Below are 16,885 nucleotides of genomic sequence, written 5' to 3'. Positions count from 1 at the left end.
AATGATACAGGCCACGCCAATGCCACCCGAAAACAAAGTTCCAGGACAGATTAAACCTACAATAACAGTCTACGCTTACGCACCAGTTGGACAGCTCTCAAAGATTATTCGCGACCATTTAGCTACTTTATTTGACTTCTGATGTTTTTCACGTATTTATTGAAGATAGTCAACGGAAGCAGAAGCAACACTAGCATGCAGTAGGGCGGGCACCCTCGCAGAGGATGTATGTAGATGTCTGTCTTTTTTCATGACATCAAACCATAACCACTAGACCACCATCGTCGATGCCCTTACAAAACTTCTTATTGAAAAAACAAAGAGAAGTTATTGAGCAATGGCAACAGATGGGATGGGAAATAAATGACGGTTCAATTAAAATACCGCTGAGGAAATTGTTGACTACTATTGAAAATTGGCCCATGACTTTCAATTGAAAGCCATCAATGAGCTCGATTAGATTTTTCATTGAGAGAAAATAAATGGCGATGGAAAATACGTTGTGGATCAATTAAAATATCACAAAGGCAACTGTTGACAAGCATTGAAAATTGGCCCACGACTTTCAATTGAAAGCCATCAATGGTTCATTAATGCGGAAAAAAAATTATTTTTGTGCACTCGAAAGCAGTTTCTCGCCAATAATGTGGTAGACATTATTACCACAAGTGATTAGAAAACCTTTAGTATCACAACCACCTATATCTGAGGACCACCCAATTATTGAAATTGAACTCGGGCCCTCATGCACGTGAAGCATATGTCATACCCACCGCGTGAAGGCGAGGCATTTTGCGGGTATATATCTACCAAGTGGCTTTTTGCAAACCGTTGGTAGAACTTTGGACTTTTTTTGTGCCATATGCATGTTTTTGCGCATACATTCGATCATCGCATTGTTTGTACGGCTTCATGAACTCGAGACAACAACGGTGAGCGCTTTCGGGTTCGACTTCGGTTCGTGGTGCGACACTCTACAAGAACGATTAACATGTGTTTGTGCGTCGTTTTAGTGCTTCTTCGTGAACCACGGGTGTTTCGCTCACCGAAATACCTGGATACCAGTGCGATGAGGCTGTGTTCGGCTGTCGAAACCTACTTATGTTTCTCGCAAGTGCGTGGCCTGTGAGCCATTTCACTGATTTGTGTCGGGAGGTACACGCGTGTCAGTGACAACAGCCCATTCTCAGCTGTTTGAAGGCAGTGCGCTTTCGCACGTGAACTTTGCATGGGTATTTTAGCGTGCCTACTCCAACATTTGTATTTCGTACACGCGAACTGCCGCGAGCTGCACACTGGGGCAGCAGCGCCTTTTTAGCATTTCGAAGATTACTTATTTCTGCAATTAGAATTTATGCGCATTCTTTCTATATATAGAGTGGTTTTTACTCATTTTCAGTCTTTAACTGATCTTATTTATGGGGAGTGGCTCTTCTTACCTTTATTCAGCATCACACCACTGCTCAAGTGAATGCCAAAACGCGCACCAAGCTGAAGTATGACGTACACAAATTAGCTGCGGACAGGTAGGTCTCCCTCCAAATAAATAATGCTTCTGCACATCTCTTTCGTGAACGTCCGCGTGCAGATGGGGTCATATATATTTCGTCCATGGTTTCTTTGATAGAAATGAGACAATAAAAATTTTATTGGGAAGTGATCAACAGAAACATTGTTTACAAAATCGTTCGTCGATGGTTATTTGATAGAAATGAGACAATAAAAATGTTCATTGGAAAATGTTCAACAGAAATATTGTTTACGAAATATTTCGTTCATGTTTTTTTTGATAGAAATGATATGATAAAATATTTATTGCTAAGTGGTCAACAGAAATATTGTTTACGAAATACTTCCTCAATGATATTTCAATAAAAAGAAGTTAGCGACATTTTTATTGCAAAATGCTCAACAGAAATATTGTCGACGAAGTATTGAAGGAAGTCAATGAGTATTTTGGAACCATTGATGATCAATTGAGTCAATCATTCAATCTCAGTTCGACGATTGAAAATCAACAGTCATTTTTATAAGGGTATTGACATTAAACAACGGTACTACAGAAAAACTAAAGTGCTTATATGGAGCATGTTTTGATGACACGGAAGTAACGCTGCTTGAGAGAAAGCTGAATATACATCGCGTTCCGTTCCCCTTCCTGGTGATTCTCGTGTCACCTTGCAGAACTGCCATAGTCGGAGTATGGTTTTCCGCTCTGTACTACCTGGTTCTGATGGCAGGAGCTGCAGCCCTAATCTATAGGTTTCGAGACTGTGATCCGCTGCTGTCGAAATCCATATCAACGGTAGACCAGGTAAATCAAAGCGCATTCCGCACACAGCCACGTGTCAATCAGAGCCTTGCACAATTCATCTCGACTATTTCCTGCAGATTCTCCCTTATTACGTGAAAAATGAGCTGGCACCTGTGTTGGGATTTTCTGGTATATTTCTGGCCGGAGTAGTGAGCTCCTCTACAAGGTGAGTCATGACACTATACGCATGCAATGTCCGACCCCTCAAAACATGCGATATGTCGCAAACTTTGCACGCAGTGTTTTGTGACGTTGGTTCTCGAAGAACTAGATACAGAAACCAGCATAATGCAATAGTTTGTTTTGCTCTATGTTATGCTTTTTTTAGTATCCGCCATATGCGACAATTGCACGCTGTTGATGATGTACACGCACACCAGAATTGTATTCTGCCCACTGAAGAATATTAAGAATTAAAGAACAGGTTTGGTTATGAAAACCACCATGTGGAAGTTAGAGACGCCGTAGGGGTGGGCTTCGGAAATTTGGAGCATCTGGGGTTTTTTAAATGCATCTAGGTCTAAGCACATGGGCATCAAGCATTATCGCGTCCATCGATTGATAAATATGTGGGGTTCAAGGTCCCAAAGTATCCATCTAAAATGTGGCCACCATGGACGGGACTCTATCTCACAACCTGCGGATCAACAGCCAAATGCCTTAGCCACTAGACCACCGGGGCCGGCTAAGCTTATATTTGGCTCTCGCATGTTCCGCTCTAATGAACAGACATAGGACGCGCAATGTTCAGCATTATCTCAGCGTGGTACGGTTGGATCCCGTGGCTGAATCTATACTTGGCACACTTCTGTTACGAACCACGTAAGCGTTTTTTTTTTTTTTTTTGGGGGGGGGGGTGTATAGTCCTTGTAAACATCATCAAAGCAAGAAAACAAAATTTTCTTCAACAGTTCTCAAGCGCTTACGCCAATAAATTCTCGGCTGGTATCCCCATAAGCGCATTGTGCTTGCATTTGTGGTAAAAGAAAGTTCAAACCAAATATTATGCTGGGCATACCATATAGAGCAAGATTCTCAAACGCGTGGCCCACGGCTTTCCACTGAATAATTTTTTTTTTTGACATTGCTCACCGAGGCCTGTAATAGAACCCGCGATCAACGTGCATTGCAGCACATCATAGCTTTGGCGAAGCCCCCTCGGCTTGCCGCAGAAATTTGAGCACCAATAGTGCAAAAATTCGTCACTGTGCGGACTTGATACTCAATACTCAAAAATGAATAGTCACCGCTTTTCAATCGATCTGGCACCTCGTTTTGTTTCAGCGCTGTTTCATCCATCATCAACTCGCAAGCGGCCGTCTTGTACGTCGACGTTGCTTCCCAGTACTTCCCAATAAAGGAAGCGTGGGCTTCCAGGGCTACAAAAGGACTTGGTAATCTTGGAATTTACCACAAACCTTACACCACATATTAGGCGCAGTGCAAGGTCACTTTATAGTTTCACAATACACTTAATCGCTATATCCTGTCTTAGAAAATTTACCTCTCATTATGACATGTCCGCGATAACCTACACCTTTATTGCGGTTGTCTACCCCTTCCATTAGGCCACGTTATACCAGAGAGGCCTTGCAACACTCTCCCAAGTAGCGAAATAACGGTTCGATCAAAAAACAGCTTATTTCCTCATGAATAAACTCCCGCCAGTACATTTAGAATCCACCAAGTGCTAGCGTCGTACGAGTGAGGGTGCTGAAAGCTACGCTTGGCGGGGGGGGGGGGCGTAACAAGGGGTGAGAGTGTGTGTCCTTTCATCAGCCGTGTCATGGTCCAAGACACTTTCTTTTTAATGTTTTCCTCGAGCGCGACGCTTGCTTTGAGCGTAATCGCGAATGCGAGTGTGGGCACCCACGTGGTAACATGCAGCGGCTCCACGGTAGCTATGCGGCTTGTGGTGCTCAAATCAGCTAACAACCATGAACTGTGGGCATGTGGCGCAGTAATTTTGGTGTATGAAATAAATTGTAAAGAGAAGAAGGAGCGATTTGTAGCTGAATTTTAGAATTAATTGTAAGTTCCAGGCCACCAGTTGCGCTATATTGGCTTCACGTGTTCCACCAGTTGGCTTCACGTGTTCTCAGGAGCCTCGGACTTCTGATTGGCAGTGTTTCCTACCATGCTGAACAAGTGTTGCAGGGCCCCTTTAATAATTAGAATAGCATCCTAATGCGTAGCTTTTTCCCTGCACAAACGAAAGCACACAGTTCACTTCTTTATTTATTTCAGCTCACCTACGTCATTTCTACTTATATACTAAATTTATACATTTAGACCCTCTCCCAAATTGCACAACCTACTTTGTGCACGAAGAAAAAGAAAGAAAGAAACAAAGAAAGAAATACGCAATGCTTACAGGAAATCGCGAGACAAGTACCCACATACGCAGTTACTGTGCGTTCGTGACTGGCTTTTTCTTACAAATGCTCATTTTCAGCCTTTGCATCAGGTATAGTTATGACTGCTTACAGCCTGGCGGTTCCTTTCATTGGCTCTACGATGAGAGTAAGTACACGATATGAAAATGTGCAATATTAGAAATGAAGATGACAGTCTCCGTGTGTTAACACTGCTGACAAAAAATGTATTGTTCAAGCAGATTTGGGTTAAATGCACCATATTTGTCACAGGCCAATGACTACTGTTTCATATTAGGGAACTGACTTAGCTTCTGTAATACGGAGAAAGCGACAAAGGTACGGGTTTGTCAATCTCAAGAGGCTAAAGTATCGCGAGAAGCTGAGGTTATTGGCCGCTGTTAACACAGATGCATTACGCGTTTCTGTTTTCTTGGGCACCGAACGCGACAGTACGTATTACATGAGTATAATAGAGTAGGGTCCTGGCTGCATGGTTTATTAAAAACACTTCAATATTGACGACAGGCGATGCATGTCTAGAAATTCAGTTCAGATTATGCAGAGTGGAGTTTTGGCGTCTCGGCGGCTGCCATGTGCACCTCGTCAAGTGAGCGTATTGTAGTTCACTGGCTTATTAGGACTACTTTCAGCAGACTTAACAATTAAATTAGCCCGATTATAGAAATATCGTTGTCACTAAGCAACACAAATATTATGCTATTCCTTGCACCATACTGTCCCACAAAATTAAGATAAAACAATTAGCAGCAGAAATTAAACGCTCACGTGCTTCGCCTTTCGGAACCAACCTTTTCTTATAGTTCGGTGTCTGTCGAGTGCGTTCGCTACATCTTTTCTGTCGCCTTGTTATGTGCTAAATGAACAAAATACTGGCCTGGTGCTCGAGAAATTGATGTGACGCATAAAATGTTTGTGAAAGAACATACTCGCCAACCACGATGGCGGTGAGCAGAAGCTGTTTGTCTCCAATCAGCATACGGCCACGTCACGACCCCGTGACAATATTTAGAAAAAAGAAAGAAAACAAAGCGCACAACATAGTTACTTACTGATAGCTAAAAAATGTTCAAAGACACTTCGCTTTTTATCTAAGAGAAAACGAAGCAGAAAAAGAAGCTATAGAACACGAAGGGCGAGGAAGAAGGACGGAGACAGTCAGATAAAGTGAATCGCTTGAACAAACTAGCATACAATTTCACAGGACAAAGATTTTTTAAAAACCACAAACTATATACGGCCTCCTTCTTGCGTGCACTTTCCACTTCATTTTGTAAAGAAAACGTGAACTGTCAAGTACACGCGGTAGTTATTCGCGCATACTTCGAGTTACGCAAATAACTGAATTATCTTCTAAAACAACTCTGCAGTGACCAAATGTTGTTTACCCTGAAACCTTTTAACTAGTTTGACATATAAAGTGGCAGTGAAATATTCACATATAGCTAAACTAATTGCGCATGGTTAACAACGCTTATGGTTGCAATTACTGTTGTCAGTACTTTTGAAGCAGGAAGTTCCCCGTCGATACTCCGGCTTCTCAATAGCCAGCAATGCGTTCTTGCTGATTTTGCGCAAAGGTTGCAGCACTTCATTATAGGTGCGTGGGGTATGGCGGATGAGTTGCTTGTACTTTCATTTCAAACTCCTAAATAGCAAAATTTGTTGGCAGATTTTCCTGCTGATCAACAGTGCCGTGACAGGCCCCTTCGTCGGCCTCCTCGTGCTCGCAATCCTCTTCCCTTTCGCCAACTCCAAGGTGAGCATAAAAACTGTTTGGCATGTCATGACTTCCCAGCGGCCGAAACTTTACGACATTGGCAGGATAACGGAAGGGCACACACACGCATGTTAATTGCACACTCCAGAACAGTAAGAAAAATATTGCTTTTGGCAACGCGCGGCCAATAACTGACCAGGTGAATTAGAATTAAAAAACGCACGTGCTTTCTTCACCTCTAATCACCTCAAACCACCCGGCATTTAAACAGGAAAACAAGTGCGGACACGTGCATTTCATTGCCGTTCATTATATCAATTGTCACCCGTGAAGAAAATGCGAAGCCTACCAAACTAGTGACTGTAAATATGAATAAGTACGCAACAGTGTTCATTGTGTATACCTTACACGTGCTCAGGATGCGCGAGAAAAAGAGAATGCGCGGCTAATGGGCAGATCCTAAACCCGTCTATCTCGCCTCTGCCCAATGTTCTTATGTCGAGATGTACACTTGACTATACTCGTATATTCGCTCTTTTCTCCTGATGCACTGTCTGAAGCAAATTCAAGAGAAAGGGTAAGTTCGACTCGACATTTTCTTGCTAACTCAGAGTACTGAGCACGTAACCAGGTACATCTGTTTAGTGGCATATTATGTGCTTCCACCGCAAGTTTTATAGGCATTGTGCACAGCTTCCTCAAGAGCAGCAAAGGGTTTGTTTCTATTTCAACATTTTATGCTTAAATGCGTTTTGTTCCCACTGTGGCGTCACTGTTTGTCATGATACAGAGTGAGCGTGTTTTGGTTTCCGGCACAGACTTTCAAGATCACGTGTATGAACTTACATCGCTGGTCCACGTTCACTCTCCTCTGTAGGGAGCAGGAGCGGCGGCATGTCTTACCATTGCCTTCCAGATATGGCACATGATCGGTAGACTGCGAAGCGGTATCCTTCCTGATCGCATGCCGGTAACAATGGACTATTGCGCCGACAATACGACGACCGAATTCAATACGACACAGTATCTGTCAAACACGACGAACTTCGCACGGTATGTGCTCATTCATTCATTCTGGGGCCGCCGCGCTAAATTATAATATTTTATGTTTGCACCGACGGTGACATACCTCTTGTTTGCGTTGTTTCATCTAAAGCTTACATGTCTACCACGAAGTCATAGTTTTTTTTTTCGCAACACAGCTGCGGGTGTTGTCTGCTTAGTCATCAGCCTTCAGTACGTAGCCGTTTGACATTATTGTACGTTTTTAATGAGACAGCATCCCTTGGCTAATTTGATCCCAATGTTACGAAAAATCTATAGCCAAAAATCAGCTCACAATTTACGTCATTCTGAGGCTGTTTATGCGATTGTTCGCGAAACTAAGCATTGCAAACCAAAACGCTGAAAAAACTATCGTTACGAAACAAACGTTGGTGGACGATTGACTAAGTGGCTCTCGAAAGTGACCATCAGATCCAGCAACTGCGGCGCGAGCATTGTGAGCTGCAGTTAATTAACGCCAGTGCGAGAGAGGGGCACATTATAGCCTGCTCACGCCACAAGAAACAGATGATGAACGCGCAAGGCACAAGAAATAAGGGGATAGATACCACACAGTCCACGTGATGAAAAAGACCACCTGCGAACGCAGCAACGTTCCGGCGCAACGCTAAACTGAGTGACTCAGTTAGCGACAAACAATGCTCTCGCATTTTCCCATCACAGCAATTGCTTGGGCACCCTTGTGTATTTCTTAATTAGGCTGGTTTTAGAAAAGATCTCCTACGTGGTAAAATACATCGCGACGCTAGAAGCATTCATACAAGAAAAGGAATAAATGGATTACGGGCAGCGTCCCACGCATCACCTGCATCGTATACTCATTGCGGGAACTCGTATGTAGGCCACAGCGTGTACTACATATATCTCTACTATAACTGCTGGCGCTGGTGAATCGGTGGACGCCGCACCGAAGCGTCGGACGATGCATGCTGTGAGCGACGCACGCCGTGCACACAAGCGTGCATTGGAACCAGTGCCTCGTTGCCTAGAAGATAAGCTACCTGGCGCACGATGGCGGCTGATACTGGGATGCATAAATGTCGTTCCTGCGGCGTTGGCGTTTTCTGCGTGCTATGACAGGAGTGGGCGACTTTCACATGCTTCCTGTGGGTCTTTCTGCGATGCCAAAAGTTACATGACCATGCAAAATGCCGCGCCAGTGACACAAACACCCTGACGTTCTGATAGTATATTTCATTAGGAAGCGTGCACTCACGTCTCACGTACGACTTAAACAACTAGAATGTTCAACTATGAATCAGTTTCAGATATTATAGCTCCCACGTTCATTCAAGAAACGCCTGCAGTTCCTGGCACTGGTAATACTTTTTTAAATGTGACATTTTTTCGCGTACTGGAGGTACTTTGAGTATCTATCTATCTATCTATCTATCTATCTATCTATCTATCTATCTATCTATCTATCTATCTGTTTATCTATTTATCTATCTATCTATCTATCTATCTATATATCTAGCCCCCTACGTCTGGGTGCTCTCGTGATCACCCCATAAACTTGGAGTAAACTAAAAATAGCATGGAAGGCTAAGATAGTTTAAAGAATATGACTCGCTTGTCATGACACGAATATTGTCACAATCCTGTTTTGTAGGTCGTCAAATACTTGCCGCCAGATGTGTGGCACATACCCGTTGGTGGGTATGTTCCGCCCGAAGGTGTGTGCTGTCCAAAAGGCCTGAAAAGAGTGAAGAGGCATGGCCTCCCAATTTCAACAGATTCCGACATGGGAGCAGGCAGCAGCGAGCCGAGGGCCCCAGTGGATTCTTCCTGGCTAGTCCCTCAGGACCTTATTGAAATTCTTTATCTTTCTGTCTGTCGGTCTCTCTGTCTTTCTGTATCTCTGTCTGTCTTTTATCAGCAGCATTGACGCAACGAATGCTAAGAATAAATGCCAGAGTCTCAGAAGGAATCAAACTCCTGCATTTCGCGTGGCAAATAAGTGTTCTACCAAAGAGCTACGCCAGGTTTCGGAACTTCTTTTCAAATAAACTCTAAAGTTCGTGTAGTGTCAACTATTCTGCAGTGCTGCACTTGACTACATGCAATGCTATGGTCACTTACACACACACACACACACACACACACACACATATATATATATATATATATATATATATATATATATATATATATATATATATATATATATATACTGCGTAAAGTCTTAAGTTTTATGTTTTACAGATATGGACAAAGCGTCTCGCCTACGCAGATGCTATATCAGAGCTGGGCTTTCCCACGTTAATAATCTTTCAGTGCTGTTCTAACTCAAATATTTATACCTCAGCCTGCATAACAAGATAAAATAGTTTCAGACGCCTAAATTTCCCACAACACTTCTGAAAAAACCTGTTAAAAGTACCACCTGATACTACAATAGTTCCTTTGCACCGACAATGCGTTTAGATTATCGTTCTTTCCGGGCTGTTTGGGAATGGAGCGCTGTATAGGAGATGGTGGTCACTGTTAACAAATTTGATAAATTTGCTGGCCAAGCACCGCTATCAGTACCACGTTAACGACACTATCATTGTTGCATTTATTATTGTCCATCTTAGCTCTATATTAAATATTTGTGATGTAACATGGAAGAGTTGTCAATGTTATGCGATGGGCTTGCTTTTTTTTTAATTTTATTTGGTGGGGGTGCTTACATTTTTCTGCAACACTTTATAAGTAACTGAGGCAAAGTGTACTTGCGTTACTTTTCGCGCTTCTTAATATCATAGGTCGATGATGATTATCATATCTTATTGTTGCTTTTTGTGACCCTATGTAAATATTGTATAACTTTGTGCGTGTGTATGACGATTCTTGCACTTTTTAATCCCACTTCGGTAAACGTCCCTTACGGGATTGACAGTATTACTAAATAAATTGATAAATGAATAAAAAACAATAAAGTATTACATACACCCCTCAATATCGTTGCATATTTCTGTAACTTCGCTGAATATGCACTTTCAGAGGGAAGGGAGTAGCAGTTAATATTATTCTACAAAAGAGTCTTCAATATAAAAGAATAATTTTATATCTCTAGCACATATTTCAATTGCATTTACTGATTAAGATTGCTTTTCATATTGCAAACTTAATCGAGGCTAGTGCGCTGATATTCATTCATGGTGTTTTAACTGTCAGAACTACGACAGATCATTAGGCACGTTGTTCAGGGGGAATTGCATTACATGGGCTTCTTTAACTCTTTCATACACAGAACTCTATTTTTAATGGGACACAGATTTATTTTAAAAATGGGGAAATCTATTGCAGAGAATAGTTTTCTCGCAAAAAAACAAAATAATTGGAAATTTTAGTTATAAGTATATGAGCTTGTCCCCCTATGTTGACCACCATGCAGTAAGGGTCTATACTGGCCACCTTCGGTGAAAGTACAGCTCTTTATTTCCATAGCCGTAGCCTTAGCTACTCATACAACATACTCTCTTCCACTATCAGCGTAGTAGGAACGGCATATACTTATATACTTATAAAAATATCTTGGACTCGCCGTTTAGCACGCCTTGAGGACAACGCCAGCCACAAGAAATGAAACGTAACATGTCGCATTGAAGCCTAAATGAAGTAGCGTCACTGTTAGATGGCCAAATGCTTTAAAATATGCGCCGTTAAAATCCGACGCGTGGGGCTCAAGTGTTTCAAGAAAGAAAATAAGAAAAGGTGGTTACCTGGGGTGACCACCATGCTAGAAAGAGTGAACGTCCACATAAATCTATACGTACGCGCAGCCATTTCACACCTCATTTAAGCGTGGCCACGATAGCCAGGGATTAAATCCACGCTGTCGAGCTCAGAAGCTCTGTAAAGGAACCCCTGCCAGTCTGCACGTCGTTGTAGAGCAGGCTATACTTACACTAGAAATTCAGACAGCGTTAAAGACCAGTCAAATAAGTACACGGAAAGCAGCGCTGACTCACTTTATGCATGGGTGATCTACGACAACGGTGCAATATACGAGTGCGTCCTCTGTAACTGCGCTGTTTTAGGCATGTCGTACCAACTCGCCCAAGCGTTCACTTTAACTATACTCATAGTCCTCGTAATAAAAATGCAGCACAGTAAAACACTGACGATATCGAAGCAAGTCAAGCAACGCTAGTTCCCACCACTTTGAATACTGACAGCCGTTGCATTCATTTCTCCTGCAATTTCAGGGTGGACGCATCACCCAGACACCTCGCTTTTCCTTTATGCTTATTTCTTGTTTCTTGGTCTACTTGTCTTTCACAGCCGTATTTACAAAAGCCTCTTGCACCAGGGTTGCTCATAACAGCCATTTACAATGAATCCTGGTGACGCATGTAGCGTTAACGATGGCGGCCACACATCGATCACCGAAAAGCTTTGCGGTTAACTATCGTACGCCGTAATCGCAAAGAGGTTCCTGCAATAAATTCTTTTTTGCAAAAGCACTCACTACTACCAACCACACTTTTGTACCAAGCAATGCCTACCAGCTTTGTTACCTGTTGTTCTTATAGTTGAACGCATTCAGTGGCGCTTAGGTTTACACGTGTCGCATGTCTGTGCACGCAGGTCGGAAGACGACTTCATGCTCTATCGTCTATCATCGTTTTGGAGCAGTTTCTTCAGCGTGATTGCCACCATTTCTGTAGGAGTTGTTATCAGCCTTCTCACAGGTAATAGCTTTTTCGTGACCGTCTTCAGACACGATCTTCATCAGTGCAAATGTTTTCACTAAGGCCTCATGCATGTCCGTAAAGTGATAATTTCAGCTATTTGGTTCATGTTGAATTCAAGCATGCATGTCCGTAAAGTGATAATTTCAGCTATTTGGTTCATGTTGAATTCAAGCATGCGCTGATTTGTAAAATAGCTTAAACGGAATGCGGTCCTTCCAGCCCATGTCCGTCTTAGTTCTTTTATCTGATACCTGCAATCAGGTCATATTCAGTTTCAGATATATATGCAGCTTGCATTTCTTGTGTCAAATTCAGATAGCTCCTCTGGCAAAGCATCTTGGAACCGCACAAACAGCACGTGTTTCATATATGTTTCCGCCACTTTGAGCACTTATTTATTTGTCACAGTGCAGAGTGTATATGGGCAAATAGTGATGTCAGAAGTTGCCGAAATGAACCAGCCGAGGGGGAAAGAGCTTTTATGAACTAAAAGCTTTGGCAGTTGGTTCAAAATTCATCACAGGGCACAATCTATCTCTATGTTACAAACAAAACATGATCTGCGAGAGCGGGTGGCCAATGAAAAGCCGTTATTACGAACGAAATGCCTCTCGTATTGCGGTCTGGACCCTGAGTTGCGTGCAGAATAGTTCAGATGCCGTGCGCGTGTTCGACGTCGCCCCGAACTGCTCCATGAAATACAAAAGGAGTAGTCATTAAGCGCCGATGGCCAGGAAGTCTCCAGTGAAGAAAACTTGTCCAGAGTGCAGCAAAATATAAACACGTCCTTGCTGACACTTGTGTCACGAATATTCTAGGGCAGTCAGCTTGCTGCACCTACTGGTTATTCTCGAAGAATCTGCTAACCAGAAACATTTGTTTGTGCGTTTCTTGCTTCTTTATAAACACCGCAAAATAGTTTTATTTTTCGTGAAGGGAACGTTGATTCGGGCATCAGGTACCGGCTCGTGTAAGCAAGTGAGCAAAAAAAAAAAGACCTTTGCGTATTCGGACAACAAGAATACGCACGTGGCTGAATCAAAGTTCTGTAAGAAAAATAAGTCGGCTGAATTTTATTCCACTTCGTTTATCTGTTTTCTCAGACCCAGAGACGTTGAAAAAAGAGAAATCCGAGTTGCCTTAAAGAGTCGAACGTAACAGCGATATCCACACGCACGCATGCTCTCTCTCTCCCTCTCTCACATACACACAATACACGCACATATCACTTTCCCAATAGCTTGCCTGCCTTCGCTTCCCGTTGGAGACCTAAACTGTGCCGCCAGGAAAACCAAAGTGCAAAGGCCCTCCAGCTCTTATCTCAACTTACATCTACCTCAAATTTTCGCTCCTGGCCAAAGCTACAATTTCGCAGAAAAACCAAACGCGCCACCAACCAACCAAAAAATTCGAGCGGAACGAGCTCTTCAACGCTATCACGTTAAAAAGGAGCACTGAGTACACAATACACTGAAGAAAATGGTTCATGTAAAACATCTGCTCTATTAATATTAATTAGTGAACGAAACTTCAGGCTAGATTATTTGCGGCGAAGGCGACTTTCGCTTTGAACGTGGACTGCAGCTATGTAGCATTTTCTTTCCACTAGGAGGAGGAATAAACTTTATTATGAAAAACAAGCAGGTTTAGGTGACCGGGCCTAAGCCTCCCGTGAGGGGACGTGAAGGGCTTGCCTCGACGCCGCCTCACGGGCGTGCTGAATCACCCAGGTTTGGTCGTAAAGAGCAGGGATCCGCAGAGCCTCATGGTGCTTCGACGAAAGGGTTGTAGCCGTTAGTGTGTCTGTACTGGGCCAGGCACTCCCACAGCATGTGCGGAAGCGTAGCCGGGTTAGTCTAATCTTCCTTTTTTTTTCGCGCTTCACCAGTAATATTTGGAGAGGCTGTTTTGATGTGTTGCGAACGAGATTATGCAGCAGTTATCTACGTCAGATAAGAGAAGAGAAGCATGTAGACTTGAAGTGAAGAGACTATACTACATGTTGCGTGGTTGAAATTCACGTTTTGTTAGAGAGAGAGATTCAACTCCTGATAGTGGGAAGAGCTAGAACAAAGGCACAAACGGACGTGACTGTTAAAAATGTCAGATATATAAAAGAGCGTTCTTCGGCTGGCGCGGGTTCCTAGTCTCCGTCTTCGTTCACTGGCACAAAACTGGTTTACTGTTCACGGGCACAGAACACCAGGTGACAATATTCTTCCTCACAACGAGGCATCAGCCCGATGCTCAAACAAAAAGCGTACCCCAAAGTTGGTCAAAATAGGAAACATACGAAACACTAAACAAACTGGCACACGAGATAAAATGCTTTCTGGTATGGTAGTCAGAAATAAACGGCATTCACTGTTCCCACGTACAACTCACTGGCACACCAAAAAAAAAAAAAATTCGCGTCACTGCATGATTTGCATTCACTGGCACAATACAACCATGGTATTCCCGCATACCCACGTAAAGTATGGCTTTAAGTGGAAGACGTGTGCAATTCCTATCGTTGTAACCGGCGCTGAGACGATGGCGAGCCTCCATTTGGAACCACTTCCCAGTTCACCTCGCTCACACTCCTGAGCACTTTGTAAAGTGCAGAGTACTTCCTCAAGAAGTTCTCGCTGAGACCTCACCGCCTAATGAGTGTCCAAATTGAAACTTGGTAACCAGATTCATCGGTAACTTCTCTATAGTGGACGTCATACCAGAGTGCAACTGGACACTGTTGCACTTTGATCTACACATGGGTGAGATGACGCGCTTCCTCTGTTTGCTAAATGTACTCAATAATGTCGAAGGCTAATTAGTTGAGCTGGTCCATGTACTTATAAGTAATGATTGCATCTAGTATAATTCAGACATCTCGACCATAAACGAGCCGTAATGGTGTGAAATGCAGTTTCCTGCGTTGAAGTGTTCTACGCAAATAACACGTACGGAAAGATTTTGTTCAATTTTTTTTTTGCTGCACATCCACGTACGTAAAAATCATGTTGGCTAACGTTTTGTTTAGCCTTTTCTTCAAACCGTTGCTCTGAAGATGGTATGCAGTGCTCTTTCGGTTGCTTGTGTAACTGAACCTGATAATGACATTCAGAGCTTCGCCGTGAATGATGTCCCTCGGTCAGTGATGACGCATGATGGAGTGCCATGCCAAAGCACAATTTGATTCTTAAAAAAGGAGAAACTACGGATGCGCTCCCTCGTGTCAATGCCTTAGTCTTAGCGTAATGCGCCCAAAAATTGGTTGCGACAATAATTCATTAGTTTCTAGAGAAAGGCAAAGGAAGCGGCCCAGGAGGTCAATTTCTATTTGATGAAATGGTGTACGTGGTGGATCGATGGGTTGTAGATGACCAGCAGGCTTAAAAGGTGGCGTCTTGCGGCGCTGCCATTCACGGCATTTAGTCACGTAGCGTTTTACGCAGGCCGACATTTTAGATTGACAAAGTATTTGTGGCACAAGTGAGACAAACGAAGAAAAATGGAAGAGACAGCATAAGGTAACTAGTTGCTTGACTGGTGCCCTATCCTGTCCCCTCCTTTTCTTTCTTTGCTTGTCTCAGTTGCGCGATAAATACTTTATTAAGCTATGAATTTCCAACTCACCCAAGAAACAGCACTCTTAAAACATTTTATGCCAGTATTAGAGTTGTCGCGCCCGATTCAGAGTTATTGAGCAGCTCAGATAGCTGGATGTGGGCTCGTCATGGCAAGCTAGTAGCACGTCATCACAGAGGGCTTCAGGCATGACCAGAAGATGAGAGCTGTCACCAGCACCAGCGTTTATTTTGTACAAATTGCCATCTCGTAGGCAAAATGACGGCAACGTTCGTGACATCGGACGAAAAATGAGCGTGGTGTCACCTTCTATGCGGTTCATAATCAGTCTTATATCGGTGTCATTTCGTTGTTGAGAGATCAGATTCGGCCCGCTGAGAGTCATCACGAAAGCGCCGTGCTCTTCTGCTGCTTTATTGTCGGCTGTACTATCTGATGTAGGTGCTCGTGATAGCGTGTCGGCATCTTCATGCCTTTTTCCTGACTTGTACACGATTGTGACAACAAATTCATTAAGGCGCACACTCAACGGTTGCTATAGTCCCCCTGAGGAGCTTTGTAGATCGGCCTACCAGCACAAAGCATGATGATCAGTGATCACTTTGAATGGTGTTTCGTATATATATGGCCTAAACTTTGTGATAGTCCAAATGACCGCAAGATATTCTTTCTGTGATGTGAAATGGAGTCAGCGTGAGGCAGAGTGCGGCTTGCATAGGCTATTATCCATTCAATTACTTCGTCTTTCCACCAAGATAGCTCCAAGACCTATATTGCTGGCATTAGTGCGCACTTCTGTGTCAGCATCTTCATCGAAACGGTCGAGCATGGGAGGAGAATATAGCCGGTGTTGTAGTTCAGCAAAGACAGTCTGCTGCTCACCTGCCCAGAGAAATGCTGTGTCGTCGGGCGTGAGACGTGATAGCAGCTGCACCATCTTGGAGAAATTTTTGATGAATCACCGGTAATACGTGCACAGACCCAGAAATCATCGAAGACTTTTCTTGTCAGTTGTAGCTGGAAAAGCGGCGATGGCAGTTGTCTTGTCGTCATCACGCTGAACACCAGCGGCACTTATCACGTGACCGAAAAACTTTGTTCTTCGTAGCTGAAATGATATTTCTCAGGCTTGAGT

General features: G+C 43.2%; 2 protein-coding genes across 5 annotated transcripts in view; one reads left to right on the top strand and one right to left on the bottom strand.

Moving 5' to 3' along the window:
* LOC119161865 (zinc finger CCHC domain-containing protein 24) overlaps positions 1-16,885 on the bottom strand; it is a 251,549-nt gene that overhangs the window by 203,399 nt on the left and 31,265 nt on the right. The gene's annotated exons all lie outside the window — the stretch shown is intronic.
* Positions 1-16,885, top strand: part of LOC119160949 (sodium-coupled monocarboxylate transporter 2) — a 77,964-nt gene that overhangs the window by 48,207 nt on the left and 12,872 nt on the right. For 2 of the 3 annotated variants that reach the window (XM_075880190.1, XM_075880191.1), the window contains exons 7-13: positions 2,185-2,314; positions 2,392-2,480; positions 3,599-3,708; positions 4,770-4,837; positions 6,383-6,469; positions 7,308-7,483; positions 12,074-12,177. In XM_075880190.1, the coding sequence (XP_075736305.1) occupies positions 2,185-2,314; positions 2,392-2,480; positions 3,599-3,708; positions 4,770-4,837; positions 6,383-6,469; positions 7,308-7,483; positions 12,074-12,177 (764 nt within the window). The remainder of the gene's footprint in view (positions 1-2,184; positions 2,315-2,391; positions 2,481-3,598; positions 3,709-4,769; positions 4,838-6,382; positions 6,470-7,307; positions 7,484-12,073; positions 12,178-16,885) is intronic. The other variant, XR_012887556.1, reaches the window with a different exon arrangement.

Source organism: Rhipicephalus microplus, chromosome X, assembly GCF_043290135.1.
Source record: "Rhipicephalus microplus isolate Deutch F79 chromosome X, USDA_Rmic, whole genome shotgun sequence".
Taxonomy (NCBI): domain Eukaryota; kingdom Metazoa; phylum Arthropoda; class Arachnida; order Ixodida; family Ixodidae; genus Rhipicephalus; species Rhipicephalus microplus.
Note: the sequence above shows the minus strand (reverse complement) of the source record. Positions and strands in the feature narration are given on the sequence as shown.